The sequence below is a fragment of the Chaetodon trifascialis genome, chromosome 14 (genome assembly GCF_039877785.1).
Source record: "Chaetodon trifascialis isolate fChaTrf1 chromosome 14, fChaTrf1.hap1, whole genome shotgun sequence".
NCBI classification, from domain to species: domain Eukaryota; kingdom Metazoa; phylum Chordata; class Actinopteri; order Chaetodontiformes; family Chaetodontidae; genus Chaetodon; species Chaetodon trifascialis.
Window position 1 is genome coordinate 18,534,937 of NC_092069.1, and position 17,727 is coordinate 18,552,663.

At 43.7% G+C, this 17,727-nt stretch overlaps 1 protein-coding gene across 4 annotated transcripts in view; it reads right to left on the minus strand.

Moving 5' to 3' along the window:
• Window positions 1-881: 881 nt before the first annotated feature.
• Window positions 882-17,727, minus strand: part of fermt2 (FERM domain containing kindlin 2) — a 40,372-nt gene continuing 23,526 nt past the window's right edge. The window contains exons 5-17 of one of the 4 annotated variants that reach the window (XM_070978713.1): window positions 16,216-16,248; window positions 13,906-14,131; window positions 13,692-13,794; window positions 13,353-13,460; window positions 10,475-10,609; window positions 9,850-9,899; window positions 9,088-9,212; window positions 8,823-8,929; window positions 8,521-8,739; window positions 5,644-5,664; window positions 4,138-4,262; window positions 3,837-3,978; window positions 882-3,108 (exon numbers count right to left, since the gene is read on the minus strand). In XM_070978713.1, the coding sequence (XP_070834814.1) occupies window positions 2,935-3,108; window positions 3,837-3,978; window positions 4,138-4,262; window positions 5,644-5,664; window positions 8,521-8,739; window positions 8,823-8,929; window positions 9,088-9,212; window positions 9,850-9,899; window positions 10,475-10,609; window positions 13,353-13,460; window positions 13,692-13,794; window positions 13,906-14,131; window positions 16,216-16,248 (1,568 nt within the window). In that variant the 3' untranslated portion in view covers window positions 882-2,934. The remainder of the gene's footprint in view (window positions 3,109-3,836; window positions 3,979-4,137; window positions 4,263-5,643; window positions 5,665-8,520; window positions 8,740-8,822; window positions 8,930-9,087; window positions 9,213-9,849; window positions 9,900-10,474; window positions 10,610-13,352; window positions 13,461-13,691; window positions 13,795-13,905; window positions 14,132-16,215; window positions 16,249-17,727) is intronic. The other 3 variants (XM_070978715.1, XM_070978714.1, XM_070978716.1) reach the window with 3 other exon arrangements.

A 17,727-nucleotide genomic window follows, 5' to 3' on the forward strand; every position in this document is an offset into this window, starting at 1 on the left:
GTGGAGCAACATAACCAATGCACATGTAGTGTGTATGCAGGGGCTATAATGATATGGGTGGTACAGTAGCTGAAAAACAAAACAAAAAAAACTTTGCTCAATGCTGATTTACAGGAAAAAAAACTGCTGCATAATCCTGTAAAACCTAATCTGTGGGACAAGTGTTAATTTTATTTTGTAGTATTAGTATTAGTTTCTGTGTACTGAACTGCAGTATCACCATTTGTCAGTAAATCTGCTGAAGCAGCTCAGGGGAGCATTTGGCTAATCTGTGTGTTTCTGGTGTTCTGTAATAAAAAGGCCTTCAAGACCAATACAGAGGGTCACATTTGAGAATATTCTCTACTGTTCTTACAGTCAACAAATCCCATTAATCCAGCAATAAATGGATCCTACAAACAACTATAGCCTGAGTAGTCAAAGCCTGATACAGATTATTCCTCTGTGCCATAGACCTCCATTGATTTTGAAAATATTAGAAAAAGCTGCATCAATGAGCCACAGCCTTTCTTGGGGTGATATGTTCCTTCATTACTGTAAATATGGGCAATCTCAGATACTTCTTACTGCTTTGAATACTCTCCAGCACACCAAATGTGCAATTATTGGGGTCTAATTTCAGCCAGTTTTATTCCCGTTTGAGTAACATTAGCTGGAAACCACAATGACCAGTTGTTTTACAAAATTACAGATTGTTATTTTAAAATAAAACTATATATTTGTGACCTGTTTCTGGATATTTGTCTCTGTGGTGGGAACGAATGGGATGAGTGCTTTTTGGGATATTAGAACATTTATTACACATTTTTGGTTTGGATCCTTTCATGCGATTTGCTGACGATGGAAGACATTGTGCGTTAGCGCAAATGGGAGACGGAAGATGCTGTTTTTAAATAAAAATTACTTTATTTTTTTAAAATAAATGCATTTTTTACAGTCAGAAAACAGAGCAGCAGGACATGCACCGCTGCTCCCGACACTGGAGGCAAACAAAAACAACATCAGAGAAAATAAACACAGACTAGGCTTGCTTTTCTCTTACCTCTGTTCACTTTTGCTGATTTGTCTCAAACTCCAGGGTCTAAACAATGTGGGTCTCCTTCATACGGACATTATTAAACGGCACACTTCAGCTGTGACAAAACCAGACAAATAAGTGAAGTATTTTAAAAAGGCTAAAGACTGAGCTAAAAACACAAAATTAAGGGCCGCCGATGGACGCTGTGATCCACAAGTGGTAGAAGAAGAAAATCAATATAATGCAAGAAAAAAAGAGCACATTGAGAAGTCATACGTATCTGTATTTAAAAAAATTATAATATGTACTCGACAAATATCTTAATCAAACCTGGAGTTTGAGACTAGTGTTATCTTCATATATATTCATATATATCTTCATCTGAAAACTCAGTAAGACCACAACATAAGCAGGCACAATTCTGAATACTACACATGTTGACAGATGGCTTCCCCCCCCCTTTCCCCAAAAAGCAGAAAAAAACAACTGTACAATTCTATAAAACGTTTGTGTTTTTACATTAGTTACAAAAAAAAAATAATACTTCATTTACTGCTCCTTCATACTGAGGACAGAAGAAAAAAAAAGTTGCATATTCATTCTTCAAACTCGGTGACCTCTTGCTGGTGTGTAATGATAAAACTTAGAATAATAATACTATATGGTGTGAGAAACAGAATGGCATTAAAGGTGGAACGATGGCGTCATGAGCCCTCCTGTTGCGTAGCGTGCATGCGTTTGGCGACAAGATGTCCGGGGTTTCAGATCTCTGGATGCACTTTCAAACATGCTGCTGAGATTTAGCGACTGTGGTCGCAGCAGCAGCCACAAACAGGCGCGTTTGGCAAAATATGGATGCACCGCATACGCTTTCAACGTTGGGAAAACAGACTTTCTATAGACTGAATTACTGACTTTTTAAGATGGACATTTCTGCAGAGAGGACAGTTGGAAAAGATTTTCAAACCCGCAGGACACTCATCACACTGTAGTGTGTTTTCAGACTCTCAGTCTATTACATACAAAACTAAACTCAGGCTCTTCAATGTCACACCTGTCAGCTAATACAATGAGGAGACTCAGGGGAGACCATCACTCTGGACAAGCTCTGAAACGAAGACGACAGACGTCAAAAGCAAAGGAACTCAACAACAGCTTATTCATAAACAGGACTGTATACTGCAGAAGTGCTTACATGTGACTTCAGAGATTTGACCCTTCATAGAGCGGACAGGATGGATGTGTAGTGACCACTGCTGTTTACAGACGCCCTCTTTTGATTGGACTCCATGATAAAATCCATTTTTTTAGGATAAATAATATGATATAATTCGAGGCATCTGTGGCACCACAGCTACAATATGTTTTAATGAGCGTTTGATGTCTGCTCCTTTAGTCCAGTTCAAGAAGAGGGAAAAAAAAAAAAAGACAGCAAAAGAAAGAAGAAGAAGATTCTTTGGGATTAAATCTGCTGTTTGATTGGTTTTAAAGGGTTGTCATGGACGTAAGTTGATGGCCATCAGTCCAGGAGGAGAGGAGGCAGGTGGTCGTCGTAGGGAAACAGAGAAGCTTCCCGGTTCAGGTTTGTGTAAGGCTCAACCACAGGGGTTCATAAGTTCATCTGGACTGCGTTCACCACAATACTAGTGTTGTAACAAATGACCTTGTCAGCGTTAATGCAAAAAAACAAACTAGAACAATAAAAACGGTGTCAGCCGTGGCAATAGTAGTGCTGTTCTGGACTCTTCAGCACAGCTCCAAACAATTAAAAACACTTGAGAAATAGTAGAATGAAATAAACCCCATATGCTGTGGTTCCACCGCCCACCCCACCCTAGCCCAGCCCAGCCCAGCCTAGCCACTCCCCTCCTGGCCCCTGACCTACAATCGTTGACCCTCTGCGGTTCGGGGGCAGCTCAGACCCAGCCGCTGGTCAGCTTATAGAACATCTCCTCATCTAGAGACTCGTTCTGGTCCTTGGCACGTGTGGACAGGAAGATGTAGCCACCGATGAACTCGTGGACCACCTTACAGTCCACCTCGGCACAGACGAACGACAGACTGGGCTCGTCTGCAAACTCCACCGTCACCTGAGCATACGGAGCAAAGACATCAGGCGTGCTTCAGTGAAAACCAGCAACATGTAATCATGTTTCTTGGTGACATGTAGCAGACTGTATGATGATCAAAGCTGCAGATTAGTTATGACTGATGCCCCACCTTTCACAAAATTACTTCTGATAGTGCCCTGAGAACAAAACATATGAGACAGAGTCTATTGCTGCCCTTCCACATGGTTATTCATATTTTTTTCCTTGTACCTCCATTGAGCAATATTTTGGTTATTAAAGCTAAATCAAAGTGTTGTCAAAGGCTTGCTAGTGCTGCAGAGTGTCAACATCAATGCACCAGGACCAGAGATATCATCTTTTTTTATTCCACAGATCTTCCTTGTCAACACCCGGTGCCTACATTGCCCACAATGCCTGGCCGCTGACAGTCCGGTTGGAGATTCTGGTGTGCTATGCAAGTAACGGCTAATGTAGCCTCGAGCTGCTAGCCTTAAGCAGAGATGAGGGGCGGGCTAAAGAGGTCAGGTGGGCTGACTTCTGCTGACTCAAGTGACATCACTTAATTTGTCAGATTTCACGTAGCTCGACTCTGAAGCCACAAAAGGCTTTATATAACTTTATTCACATATACAGTAGTATGACTCACAATCTGTGGAGTGGAGCGTCCCTCTAACCAAGTCGTTACGTCAGCTCTAGAAATATTAATTTAGAAAATTTAAAGAAAACCCACTCAGTGGGTTTCCTACCATCTTGATCTCCCAGTTGACGTTCCACTGTTTCATGTTGCTGAAGCGCCAGGTCTTGATAGCATCTCCAGTGCCAGCATCCATCCGGATCAAACGGTTGTAAGTGATTCCGATCAGCTCCTCCCGCTTCCCACCCTGGAACCTGCAGAGAGGAAGAAGAGGAGAATCCACAGTGAAATGAAAAGCGTGTAGATCAGATGACAATATGAGTCCCTGTGAGCACATAAAACAGAGAGTGGGTGACAGAGATAGAAGCACAAAGACACATCAGCAACTTTTTTTCAGCTGTGACAAAACTTACTTGGCGAGGAAATGAGTGATTCCAAACTCAGGCAGGGACTGCCACGCCTGGATGAAGCGCATCTTGGCCTCGATGAGACTCATCTGGGCCACATTCTGGTGGGCTTCGAGGATCCGGGCTGAAATCTGACAAACAAACATGTGCGAACATTACACACAGTACTCCACGACAAACACTGACACACTCCCAGCTGTAAACAAATGCATCCTGTCACCACGTTGAAACACCCTGATCCACACACACGCACACACACACGCACACACACACACGCACACACGCACACACGCACACACACACACACACACACACACACACACACACACACACACACACACACACAATGCGTAAACAAGCTGTGGCTAGCTCCATAAAGCCATCAGCACACACAGTCAGCCAATAGCCAGAGAGATGTCACAGTAAAAGTCTACAACACACAGCACAAACAAATATAAACCTATGAGGCCCCTGGGAGCCAGACTACGGTTAATGAGCCAAGGGAAGCCTCCAGTCTGTGAGAGCGTGCATGCATGTGTGTATTCCCACCCTGACACTTGACACTTTTTTGGGCCGCAGCCCAACATTTTAACATCTAATTAAACTTTGGAAGAAGTGTAAGATGAGGATCCTGACATCTCTGTCTGTATAATTACAGATGACCAATTTCTAAAGGATGACTAAGAGTGCCTCCTTGAGCCTGCAGGTCACCGCTGGCTTCAGTTCATGTGAGCGCCGTATGAGAATAACAAGAGACTTCTTTCTGAAAGAAGTAATCCATCACAGAGATCTTCACTTTGCAAACCTCCAACATATTACATCTGATTAGCATTGCATTCTTGAGCTGCGAAGTTGTTCATTTCGTTGCAGTGCAGAAGCAACTTATTGTCACAAAAATAAATATAGCATCCCCCGCTCAACCGTGTAATGATAACTAAAAAGCATAAACAAGCTTTAGTGATGGATCACTTACTTTCAGCATGTTTCTAGCCTCTGCTTTTCATATTATACAGACAGAAAAGTAAAAGACATTACCCGAAAACTCATTAAAGCTTCCCTCAATCTAAAAACCTATGGTTTGTTTTGAGAAATGGTGGCAGCATTGTTAAATATATGGAGCTTGTGTTAAATGGGCTAAAACATGCAAAAACACCTGCATGGTACATTTATTTTACTGAATATCCCAGATTGTATTTGTCCTATCACTGCTTGTCGCTATAGATGATGTAAAGAAAAATACAAACAACGCAGATGTCCAAATGTTGTAGAAACAGAATTATGTATTTGCCCATCTTAAGGCACCCTGAAAACATTAGAGCTAATGAGAAGTAACACAAACTACCAAGAAGGATCTACTCTACTGTGACTATCAGTCTCTATGGCAGGACAGCTGCACTACTGTTGGTTAGGTGAGGCGACCCAGACACAATGAGTGTTCAGAGTTTGTAAAATCATGCACATACATGTATCTAGGGTTTAAAAGGCACTCAGTGGACACGTAGCACGACTTACCAAGTCCCTGATATAGCCTGGCTGAAGATGGGAGGTGGGAATGGGAGAAGGACACAGAGGAATGAAGGAGATGCATACAAGAAGAGAGAAAATAAAGATTGGACAAAGAGAACAAGCAAGTAAGATCAATGTCAGGGGAGGAAAGATCCAAAACAACAAAGTAGGAGGCCGTAATTTTTACAAAGAGGGGCTTTGGAGTCGAGGGGTCATGCAGTATTCAGCCACAAGAGGGAGAGAGAGAGCACAGCAGCAGTCAGACACAGTAATTTAAAAGAGAAAAGAGGGAGGTAACGCAACATTTGCATGGTTTCACATTAAGGAAGCGGGCACTGGAGCTATACATTACAGGTGCAGATAATGTCTGTTTGTTCTAAACAGGCTTTCACAATGAGCTAAAATAATCACACAGTTTCTTTGTAATTCCCCCTTCATCCACAAGATGGCGGTGTGTACCAAGCAGCACCAACACGTAAGCACGTCTCCTGCTCCAGTTTTTTTTTCTTTTTACTGTGCCTTGAATGTTTGTTTTCTCTGATGTGGATGTATATATTTGACGAGAGTCCACACTGATCCAACTAATCTTCCTGTGTGTGTGTCCGCTGGGAGCTGCAGCACGGAAGCCTCCTCGGACCAGTCTCGCAACAGGAAGTCCACTTTAAGGGAGATGGGGAGGGGTCATAGTTGACTGTGAGCTAACGGGCTTTTCCCAGACAGTTTTCCCGCGCAGCATTCCCAGGCACGGCTCATTTCCTGACGCCGCCGCCCACTACACGAGTGTGTGGGTACGTACACATACTGTACATAATGTCACTACTCTTTCATGTTGTGCCTGAGGGACCCCCTATCAGACTGGGATTGTGAGTGAGACTGGAGCCGGACCAGGAAGAACCACAGCCCCAGACAGACACACTCCCTGCCAGGCTACTACTCCTAAAACGTCCTGCCCACTGTTCAAGCTAGCCTCTATTTCAGGCGTGTATTATGTCACACAGGGTGTTCTTTCCATTTGTCTTTCTGGGCAGTTCTTCACCATGACATCTGAACAGCTCCATGATTTTAACTGTGATAAAACAACCACGATCATGTTAAGATTCAATAACTGCAGCTCCCATGAGGTTTCGATAGCAACCACATGGTTTATGGGAGCTGTAGTTCTGCAGTGCTAGCAAATGCAATTAAAATGAGCTGATAAAATATCACTGACCAGCTGAGTCACAGTCTGTTAGTGTGGAATATATTAAACTCTCATATTTCAGTATCATTTTCAGTATCATGCTTCAGCTTTCCAGGAAATTAAAAAATGAAAGAAACCTTCTATGGCAAAGAGAACGATATAGAGATCCAAACACTGCTCTGTTTTAGACACACTGAACCCACAGGTTGGTTTGGTCTCAACTGAGCATCATGGGGTCCGGATTTTGATCCTTTCTTTGCTTGAACATGGATTGATCACTCCTCAGGTTTGGCGAAAAAGGTTTTCTATTAGTGATGGTGAATTAATTTCATGTAACAGACTATATTTAAGGGATTTCCTCATGATCTTAAATGGGAGAAAGTGAGGCATCCAGAGGAAGAGAGAACTGAAACTCTATTCAGTGCTTCTGTAATATTGGGTTAATTCTAATTCCAGATTAACCTGTGACAGCAGTTCCACATGAATGAGTAAATCACGTGTTCAGAGGAACCACTTCACACTCACATTTCCTGTGTTAAAAGAGTATCAGAGAAGCGATGAACAAGGATGGTTTGTATAATGGGCCACCAGAAGAACTGACTCAACCAGCCATGCTGACACCCATTAACAGGATCTGAATCTCTCTCTCTCTCTCTCTCTCTCTCTCTCTCTCTCTCTCTCTCTCTCTCTCTCTCTCTCTCTCCTCTCTCTCTCTCTCTCTCTCTCTCTCTCTCTCTCTCTCTCTCTCTCTCTCTCTCTCTCTCTCTCTCTCTCTCTCTCTCTCTCTCTCTCTCTCTCGACATCCAGTACATTTCAGGATATGCCTCTGACCACTTGTGAGTCACCACTTACTGTACCAACACCGTCACAACATCCATCCAACACCCTAGCAACATTCCACTTTTCTACTACAACTTAAACAAAGCCAGATTGAGTGAGTAAGCTATGGGGAAGCAACCCCCCCCAACCTGTCCCCAACTAACACGGCTATGGCAGCCGTGTACTCAGCTGTTCCACTGTACACACACCAGCCTGTTGCTTACATGCAAACCTGCTGGACACATTGGAGACTCTTTCTGATGCTTGCAAGAAAGTTTATTCATCCTGAAAGCTTAAATTGTACACCTTGCTTTTAAGATGTTTGCTGATGATGTGCTACTGTTGCTCCATAATGCTGTTTAGACAAATGCATTCTGATTTCTCGCCAGTGCCCCCAGATTGGCTGAGAAGTTCAGCGACTGAGATCTCCACTCTTTTGTCTACAAGCACAAAAGCCAAGAGGAGAGGAAGTATCCATGACAGTCTGACATAAGCAACATCACTGTATGCATGTTGAGCGGTTTGGACGTCTGCTGTCCTGGTTTCCCCTTGAAGAGAGATGGGTGTGGGGGGAGGAATGGAGGGGAGAGGAAGAGAGTGAAGGAGGGGGAGTAGAGGAAGGCTACATTCCAATGCAAGACAAGCCTGATGCCAGGAGGCGCCCATCTGGTAAGCATCAGACACTGCTCTGTCTAACTCCACAAGCAACTCATCAAACAAGTAAACAACCTCCCACAAAACACACGTTAGACCAGATAGTTACCTTCCTTATTCTGTCTCTTTGTAACTACACTCTTTACCCTCCATGCTGTAACTACAGCCTACAGAGCCTTCAGAGGTAGTATTTTAAGCTCCAAACAGAATAGACAGCCTGCAGGGCTTACCTGCTTGTTCTTATACTTCTTCAGATAGCGCGGGGACACCAGGCACTCCGGGTTGATATCAGTGGTGATTGGCTCAATGAACTGAGGGTCAGGGTTCATGTGTTGCATCTTGAGGAAGGACAGAATGTTCTGCACCTCCAGGTTGTAAGAGCTGTCTGCCATGGTCTTGCCTTTGGAGGCCAAGCGACAGGCAGCCATCCAGTGGGCGTACTGTTTCTCCTGGAGAAGAAAGTCAAACACTGGCATTTAAAAACCTGCCAAAAAGAACAAGAACCGATTGTAAATGGCGCACTAAAACCTACCGTGTCACACCGAAGCCAGATCTCATTCATGCCATCAGCGACGGGGATTAGCAACTTGATGTTGAATTTCTGACCCGAGATGTTAACATCTGGAGTTACCTCACAACCTACACATGGAAGCCAAAGTGCAGAGCGGAAGAAGAGGTCAAAGTTCATGCTCATTTTTAAATGCACCATCAAAAATGGTCCTACTTGCAACACAAAAATAAATAAAGCATTCAAATTCTTGCATGGACATGAAATGACATCTTCTGTGTGCTTGCACCTCTAAGATTCATTTGGTGAGCAGGTGTCCCATGTGCCTCCTCTTTACTCTTGTAACAGGAAATAGTGATATCCTTGAATGTGCACCAATACTGCTTATAGCCCTTCAGTGTCAGTTTCTTGGGTCTAGAAAATAGACAATAGACAGAGGGAGACATGTCAGACTTCAGATGGGAAAAAAAAACAAAACAACAACGACAAAGAAGCATTTTCTTCATTTGTGGTCAAGAGGGAGAGTGGATGAGGGGACATTACAAGTGAGTACAAAGGAGAGAGGGAGAAAGAAAGGGAGAGCCTCTCAAGTGCAAAGTCAGCGAGGTGAATAGGAAATGAGCCAGCACTGGATGTGAGCATTAATGGAAAACCATTAAAGAGGAAAAGCCTCTTGATATAATCCCCCCACCCCTATGGTTTCTACCTTTTATGAGACAACCAACCCAGGGGCCACCTGTCTGTCAGCAATGGTTTGAAGCCAAAAATGAATATGGTTGAAAACAAGCTTGGTCCAACTGCAGTCACTTCGAAAAGCTAAACTGAAAGCTCAGCCTGCAAATGTCCTTTGGCAAACAATGCAGCCTATTACACTGATGCAAACCAGACAACAGCTCGCTCATCTAGCCAGTTTTTATTTCTTGGTGCCTTGACAGACTCAGCATCTTTTGGACGAATGCAATCTTTACACGTACTCTTGCACAGTTGTTCCTGATAACAGTGAAAGTACATGTGGTCTCGTGGGATCAGGTGGCTCTCGATGCATACTTACTTGAAGACTTTGACATAGTCTGCTAGCTCAGGAATAGATGTGATGTCACCCTAGGAGGAAGGGGAGAAAGCCATTGTTAGTATAAACTTGGGAGATTTTAATTGAAAAAAGTATAAGAACATAGTTAAACATAACTGAAACAATGACCTCCAGTTCAACTTGGTACATTTCAATGTCAGTGCTCAGTAGAGTCTGCTAAAGACAACACTTCTTATGCAATATCTCAAAGCTCAGTTTCCTCTGATAAGCTGTATAAACCTAACAGGTTCTCAAGGCGGGGCAGCTGAAATAATGGACACACATATTCAACGTAACATGCAGCCTGTGTCGGGTTTGTTTAAGTGTCAAATATCTCACAGCCCCGGTCTTTTGTCAGATGCAGGGCCTCATAAATAACAATGTGAAATTTTGCACTTCCAGTGAAATTCATTGTGATTTCCTCTCCCCTGGGTCAGTGTACAGTGTCTATGTGGGTTTCCACGTCGGTTAAATACCGCTGATGAAAGGAGACGTCATCAGAAAAACAGGAGAGAAACAAAGGACCAAACACACTGCCAAGCCGCTACGATTGAGAAAACAAATTCACATAATAAGTGAAAGTGAAGCTGTGGCGGTGTTGGCATACCAGTGTGTTGGACGTCTTCCCTCCCTCCAAAGTAATCTCCAGGTCTGACAGAGCTGCATCCACCTCATCCACCTCCTTCTCGCTGTTATTCATGTGGTTGTCTGAAGACATGATTGACAGCTTGTTGATGTGGTACTGAGGTGAAGAAAGAAAGAAACAGTTCCAGTTAATGAAATATTTTGGAGCACTGTTAAAACCAACAATCATCCAGCTACAGAAGGCTTCTATCCGCCAGATTCGTTGAGGCCTTCCAGGTGACAAACAGTCAGTCCCAGAAATTGATTAACAAAGCAAGTTAGACATAAACCTTTTCCTGGAAAATGTTAGTTGTTCCAAACACCTTTGTCAACAGTTTTGCTGATTTCTATAAAGTTTCTGCTATGTGTGCTACCGGTGCATAAACCCTCCAACTTTGTCTTATAAAAGTGAATTGGTCTGTGATAATTGCCACATAAATACTTTAAAATGTGTTGGAATTTATGTCAGCAAGTGCTGCCAAACACTTGCGTTTACCGATCATGAAACAATGACTTTTATCTTTGAGGGAGATGAGGATGGGGAGACTAGTTTCAGGTTGAGGAGAGGATGAAGTGAGGGAAATAAGTGGTACGTTTTTGGACAATGTGTTCTCAGCATGTCCTTGAACTGTTACAGACTGAAAATGATTTTTACTGGTAACATATGTGAGACTAGGCCAATAGGACGAGCTAACAGAGGGTGCCTTCTTGTAAAACACCAGCTGATCAGGATGGGGCCATTACTGAAAACCTGGCTGTGTTTTCCTCTTAGTGTGAGTCACAGACACTAAATACAACTTGTTGACAAATGGTATTTATAATGTCAACCCATTGCCAACCCCCCACCAATATATGAATGAACAGCTGTTGAGAGAGTGAGAGATACAGAGGCAGAGTTTGAGACGGACGTGTGAAGCTTTAGCCAGCTAAGGTTACAGAATATAGGACAAAGGGCTCGCCATAACTCCATTCCTCCACCCCTTCCATTCCTTTTAACAACTGCAACACTGGGGGGCTTATTTCCTGTTTGTGTTTATGTATGGCTGAGCACATGTGTTTATCTGCTGTGGTATAAAGTACAACCTGTGCCCCTGAGAGCGGTCGCTTTTCGCGACTCCCGATTACCTCATTTCTATGTGCTGCCAAAGTAAAACGTCCAGGTGATGCATGCCAACATAAGCCAGCAACATACTGGATGTGGACAATCATCGCTCTTTATTTAGATCCTGTGTATCCACTCTCAACAGTGACACCACCCCTGAGCTCATACTACACCCAGCTGAAACTAGAAGTAGCTACCAAAGTGCTAACAGACAGGTAGTGACAGAGTAGCCACCAGTATAAACACCCAACTCAGATTAGCATCTCTCTCAGGAACAGTAACAAGAAACCAGTTAAGTGTAATTATAACTGGTCTGATGAAACACACCTAACACCTCAGAGTGTAAAAGGGCTTTTAGAGGAATGTGAGCAGGTCTATGAGGCAGTGTCTCACTGGGGGGTGGGTGGTCCCGACTGAGGCACCGGGTGCTGTGGCCCAAGATGCTCTATAATTACCTCGGGGGTGAGGACAGGGTGGCGTCCTCAGGTCTTGGCGCCCACGGTTTATGAGGGTCAGAAATAGAAGGGGTACCACCCCCAGACTATGGGGGCTACCTGAGGGGGCTAAAGGGCGTGACATCTGTATATCACTTCCACTGCTTCCTATTTCTCCTCCCCTTTAAACTTTTCTCAAATGAGAAGACTTGTGCGTCTGATGCTGCCAGTGGCTCTGAGGTTCACGCCAGATCAGCTCTGTATGAGTGGCTACAGTACAGAATTACTCGGTTTAATATAGGACCCTTTTTTTTCTTCCAGATTTTGTTTCACTTTTTTTTCCATAAGTAGGTCTGAAGGAAGCTGCTCTCATGTTCGGGCAATGCTCTTCCTGACCACCTGCCTCGGCACATACAGCCACAAAGCCTTCAATGAACTTGAGTCTTGCGTCTGACGATGTGGTTGTTCTTCTGAGAGTTTGCTGAAGTGGTGAGCTCTTGCTAGTGCACAGCAGTTCTCTCAGAGGACATCCTTGACAGACTCGCTATTTATTATCAATTTCCACAAGTCCATCCGTGTTTTCTCCATCAAGGATATCATACAAACGAAGGTACAAAGTGGTCCAGCGTACAAACATGAGAGAATACAACGCTGGGAATTTCAACAGGTTGCTATACATCATAATAAACATTTCTGAAAATTAAAATATAATGTTTGATCATCATGTTTTATGTCTTTGATGACTCAGTTTCTAGGCCTAAGTGACACTTAGCTCATGTAGTTAAACAGTAAAGTGCATTAATGTTATTCAAGTTAATTGCAATTCATTACATTATTTTTTATTCAAAAGTCTAAAGACTCCCTTTTTTCTGTGAACTGAGTCTAAAATAAAGGTAAGTGATTGAGACTGAAGCACATTGAGAAGCCCAGTGGGAATATGAGTGATAATGCCCCTGTTAACTCTCATTCTACATCAGTGTACAAAGGCCAGGTTTTAGTATGCATGCTGCAGCAGGACTGGCAGCCATATGGCTCAGATCTGGGCTGGAAGCCCATCCAATTCATTAGCTTGCGGTTGAAAAGGCAATGTGCCCATTGCCCAATGAAAAGAGGACTGCAGGTCTTCAAATTTCAGACTCTGGCAAGACAATGCTGAAACAGGAAAATTGAGAGCAGACACACACACACACACACACACACACACACACACACACACACACACACACACACACACACACACACACACACACACTCACACTCACTCTCACTCTCACTCTCACTCTCACTCTCACTCTCACTCTCACTCTCTCTCTCTCTCTCTTTACCTGCAGGGCAGCAAACATCATCATTTCCTCCTCCGTGCACTCAATTTCCTCCAGCAGGATGGCCCACTTGGACTGTTCATAGAGCTGGTTCACTCGGATGGCATCATACTGTGGAGAGGTTTGCCAGATGTTAACATGCAAACAAACAAACAGTGGATTCACACAGACGCATGCTCTCTGGTACACACAGGCCACAACTAGATTTGAGTGAAAGGCTGACCACAAGTCTTATGCGTTCAATAGCATCATGACCTCCAGATAAAATGAAAAGTTGCTTTCTGGCACACCAGGTCCTCAACAAATGTGGGGAAAGAGTATCGCACTGAATATGGGACGTACCTTAGGGTTGAGGTCAAAGAAACTGTGGTATTTGAACCTCAGCAGCAGCACCTCATTCTCCTTTACATCCTGTTCCATCAGAGACCGGGATGAGTCCAACCACCTGAACACAGACAATGAATTTCACGTCTTCAGAAGCAATCTCTTTGCAGCCGCTTAGCTTACTACAACCACACCATAGAATTTGGGACTACGAGCAATCAGCTCATCTCACCCCTGGTTGATTTTGGCTTTATCCAGAAGGGACTGGGGCTTGTAAAGTTTGACCAGGATGTCTGGTGAGGAGATTGGCTGGCTGACAGCGAGGATGCTGGGATTGCCCTCAGAGAGGGGGCTGTCCCCAAACCAGGCAGAGGTGGGCGACAGCGGGCTGCCATCTCTGGAGTCATAGGTGGGGGTCATAGTTTTACTGTACAAGCCTGGACTGGAGTAGATGCTCCCTGAAAACAAACAACCGCCAGTTAGTCCCTTATAGAGCAATGAGGTCCAAGAGGAAAAGTATCATATGAATTTAAGGAGCAATATAACATAGATATTTTTTATATATGTTGTCTCACAGTGACACACAGAAAATCTAATGCTCCCATTTCAAAGCATTCACAAATTTTATACATAAAAACAGCATCAGGGGAAAAAGGGGTGAACACTTTTCAAAAAGCACACACACTTGCAGCCTAGCCAGGCCAGCTAGCGGTCAACAACACCACGTGACTACCAGCCCACACTTTGCAGATGAGTGGCTTCAACAATGTCCTCCCGCTGATGGCGGGACTGATGTGGATCAGCATGCAGATGTTGCAGAACATGATCAAGGTCACCCACTTGTTCACAGTCACAAAACCTGCAGGAATGCACTGCACACGGCAAACTACTGCACAGTTCACCACAGAGAGGAGAGAGGGAGCGCTAAGATATGGGAGGAGGATTATCACAAAAACATGCACCTTTGGAAAAAACTGCCACATAATTTTTAAACCAAATATTTATTGAATAAGTGGGTCTTAATAATTCAAATGTTAATATATCTGTATATTTTCCTTTGGTTTTTCCATTCGTTTTTGAATTAGTCTGAATCGTGGCGGCAAACATAAGCAAGTCACCAAAGTGAAGCTGTTTGCATTTCCTGTTGGCTGGCCTTGTGGGAGTATTTTTGGCCCCATACACCCCCATTCCCTCTCTCCCTCTGTAGGGCCTAGGTCAAGAAGCAACACTGGCTAAACCACTAAATCCCTTCTGAAATCAGGAAGTTGGCTTGGTTTGTGTTTGTGAGTGTGCACGTGTGTGTTTGTGTTTGCGAGCTGAGGTCATGAGAACAGGGTGCAGCCTATGGCCACCCATCCCCTTGTGGGGGAGGGTGCTATTCAGTGGTTCTTTCAAGGTTTTTCCCTAATGCTGAGTTCATCAGGTCAGGGAGAGTACTCCCATCTCCCATAGGGTCTCTTGAGGAATCCCAAATATCCAGAGATTCCGTGTATAAGGAGAAAGCTGGCAGCCCATTAAAAACAACCAGGCCTCCTTCCATCCTGTTTATGGACTCTCCAATACAGGCAAAAAGGCCCAAAGAATGTTAACATTACTTGACTCCCTAATGCTCCCACACTAGAGGGCTTAGATGGATGAAACTGGACCACCATGGGCTGTTAAGACTAGAAGTAAACCATGCGAGGGTTGTCAATAAATGAAAATGTTTCTTGTGGATTTGATTGTTGTGGAATGTACAACCCTGACTCCAAAAAAAAAGCTGGGACGCTGCGTAAAACATAAATAAAAACAGAATACGATCATTTGCAAACAAACTGTGTTTACTGACAGCAGTTTTATAAAGTGTTCCAGAGTCTATATGGCAATATCCTTTATACAATCAGTGGTGAACCTCGCTCCATCCTCGCTTGTGAATGACTGAGCCTTTCGAGGATGCCCCTTTCATACCCAATCATGATACTATCACCTGTTACCAATGAACCTGTTTACCTGTGGAATGTTCCAAACAGGTGTTTTTGGAGCATTCCATAACTTTCCCGGTCTTTAGTTGCTCCTGTCCCAACTTGTTTTAAAGGTGTTGCTAACATCAAACTCAGAATAAGCAAATTATCCCCTCCTGTTTTATTTGTCAAAGCCTTTTTGGAGTCAGGGTTGTGTGTAGGATAATGGACAGATAAGAATTATTAGCAAATGCACAAAAACATCTGATGATAATTTTCTTATGACCATCCCAGAAACCACCACTTTCACAAAAAGTGATCAGCTACCCTGCAAAACAGTCCACAGGCACAGTGAGCAGGCCTGGAGCAGCTGTAAGAAAAAGTGAGCTTTGATCTAATTTCTAATGGGAGGCAAAGCTTTTATCATGTGACCACCCGAATCAGCTGACTTCCTCTGGTGGGGCAGTCAGGTGACTCGGCTGCTGGTCCCAAACGTTACAGATGACATGTGACCTCAACACTCCAGCTGTGGTAGGAAGGGGGGAGGCGAGGGTGAGGAAGCAGTGCTGAAGAGTAAAGGACAGAGGAAGAGGAAAGCTTACCTTTGACAGGTCCGATGTATATTATCTCAGAGGCTAGGATGAAAAGAGAAAGAGTAAGAGAAGGAAAGACAGGAAAGGAGGTGGAGGGAAGAAGCGGAATGGGAACAAACAATGTCAAGTGGACAGATTTAAGATGCTGAAAACTCTACAAGGACAGGAGGAAACAGAAAAGACAAAAAAGTAGAGGAATACAAGAATGGGGAGATCTGTGGCATTTCCACGGGCAATGCCAATTGCTAGCCTCAAAGTGGATGATGACTCAGTTTACCCTCTTTCACAGAGGGAGATCACCCTGGAATGACTAGTGAGGTTCTGCCGTTTCCATCCACCCATTCATAGCCATCCAACACAGCATGACTGATTGAAAACACAGGCAAGGCGTTGGTCAACGTGACCCAGCCCTGCATGTATAAACTGCAGCACAAATAGAAAATACTGGCTGTCTGGGATATGCCCTTCTCCACGCTGACAGGAAAGATAATTAGATACAACAGGCACGTCAAGATGCGGTGGGCCCAGAGGGACTCGACGGACCGGCATCATAGCCAACATCAGTCAAAGTCATGAGGACAGCTGAGGATTACTAACATGGTTTTTCTAACAAAATGACCATGTCTGTGTGGCCCTTGACATGACTGTGCAGACAGACAGGGGACATGGAGTTTCCTAACTGGGACACTGAAGGGTAGAGGTTGAGGTTTAGGAAAAGGATTGTCAGTCTTTAAGTAGAAATAGTTGGTCACGTACTCCTTATGACTGTAGTGTTCAACATCCACCCATGTCATTTGCTTCTGAGGCCAATGTAGACCTCACAGAACAGTATACGTACTTTGTGCTATTTGTATCTGAGCTTTAAAGAATTTATTTATTTCTTATTCTCCATTTGTTTGAGCAGCATTGCCAACTAGAAACAAGTTAATAAAGAGATAGTGAGGCATAGCCAAAAGGCCCTGTAAAGCTAAGCTAACTGGGAAAATGTATGCTGCAACTAATAACTATTTTCGATATTGAGAAATGAATTAATGATTTAGCCAATAAAATGTCAGAAAGGTGTAAAAATGGTTGTCATAAGTTCCTAAAGTCAAAGGTGTTCTTGTCTTGTTTCGACTGAGCAACAATCCTAAATCCGAATATATTCAGTTTACCAACATAGGAGAGTGAGAAAATCAGATAAAATTCACATTTGAGAAAATGTATTTCACTAATTTTCTTTGCTCAGTAAAACCATGTTGAGCTGCAGTAAGCCCTCCTTTATTTCATCTCCACGGTGGTGTGGAGTGTACAGAAGCAGCTGGCTGCACAAGAGAAGGCTGTGGCTCTGACTGCATCACTGCCTCTCTGCAAAGCCTTGTGATTCCTATCAGGAGACCTGAGCCAAGAGGTCAACACTTCTCCACAAGGGACCGAATAACGCCTTACAACTTGGCCATGAAATAAACTCTGACTGTAGCATGTGATCTGACAGGGAGGATGCAGGATGTGTGTGTGCTCACAAACACACACACATACACA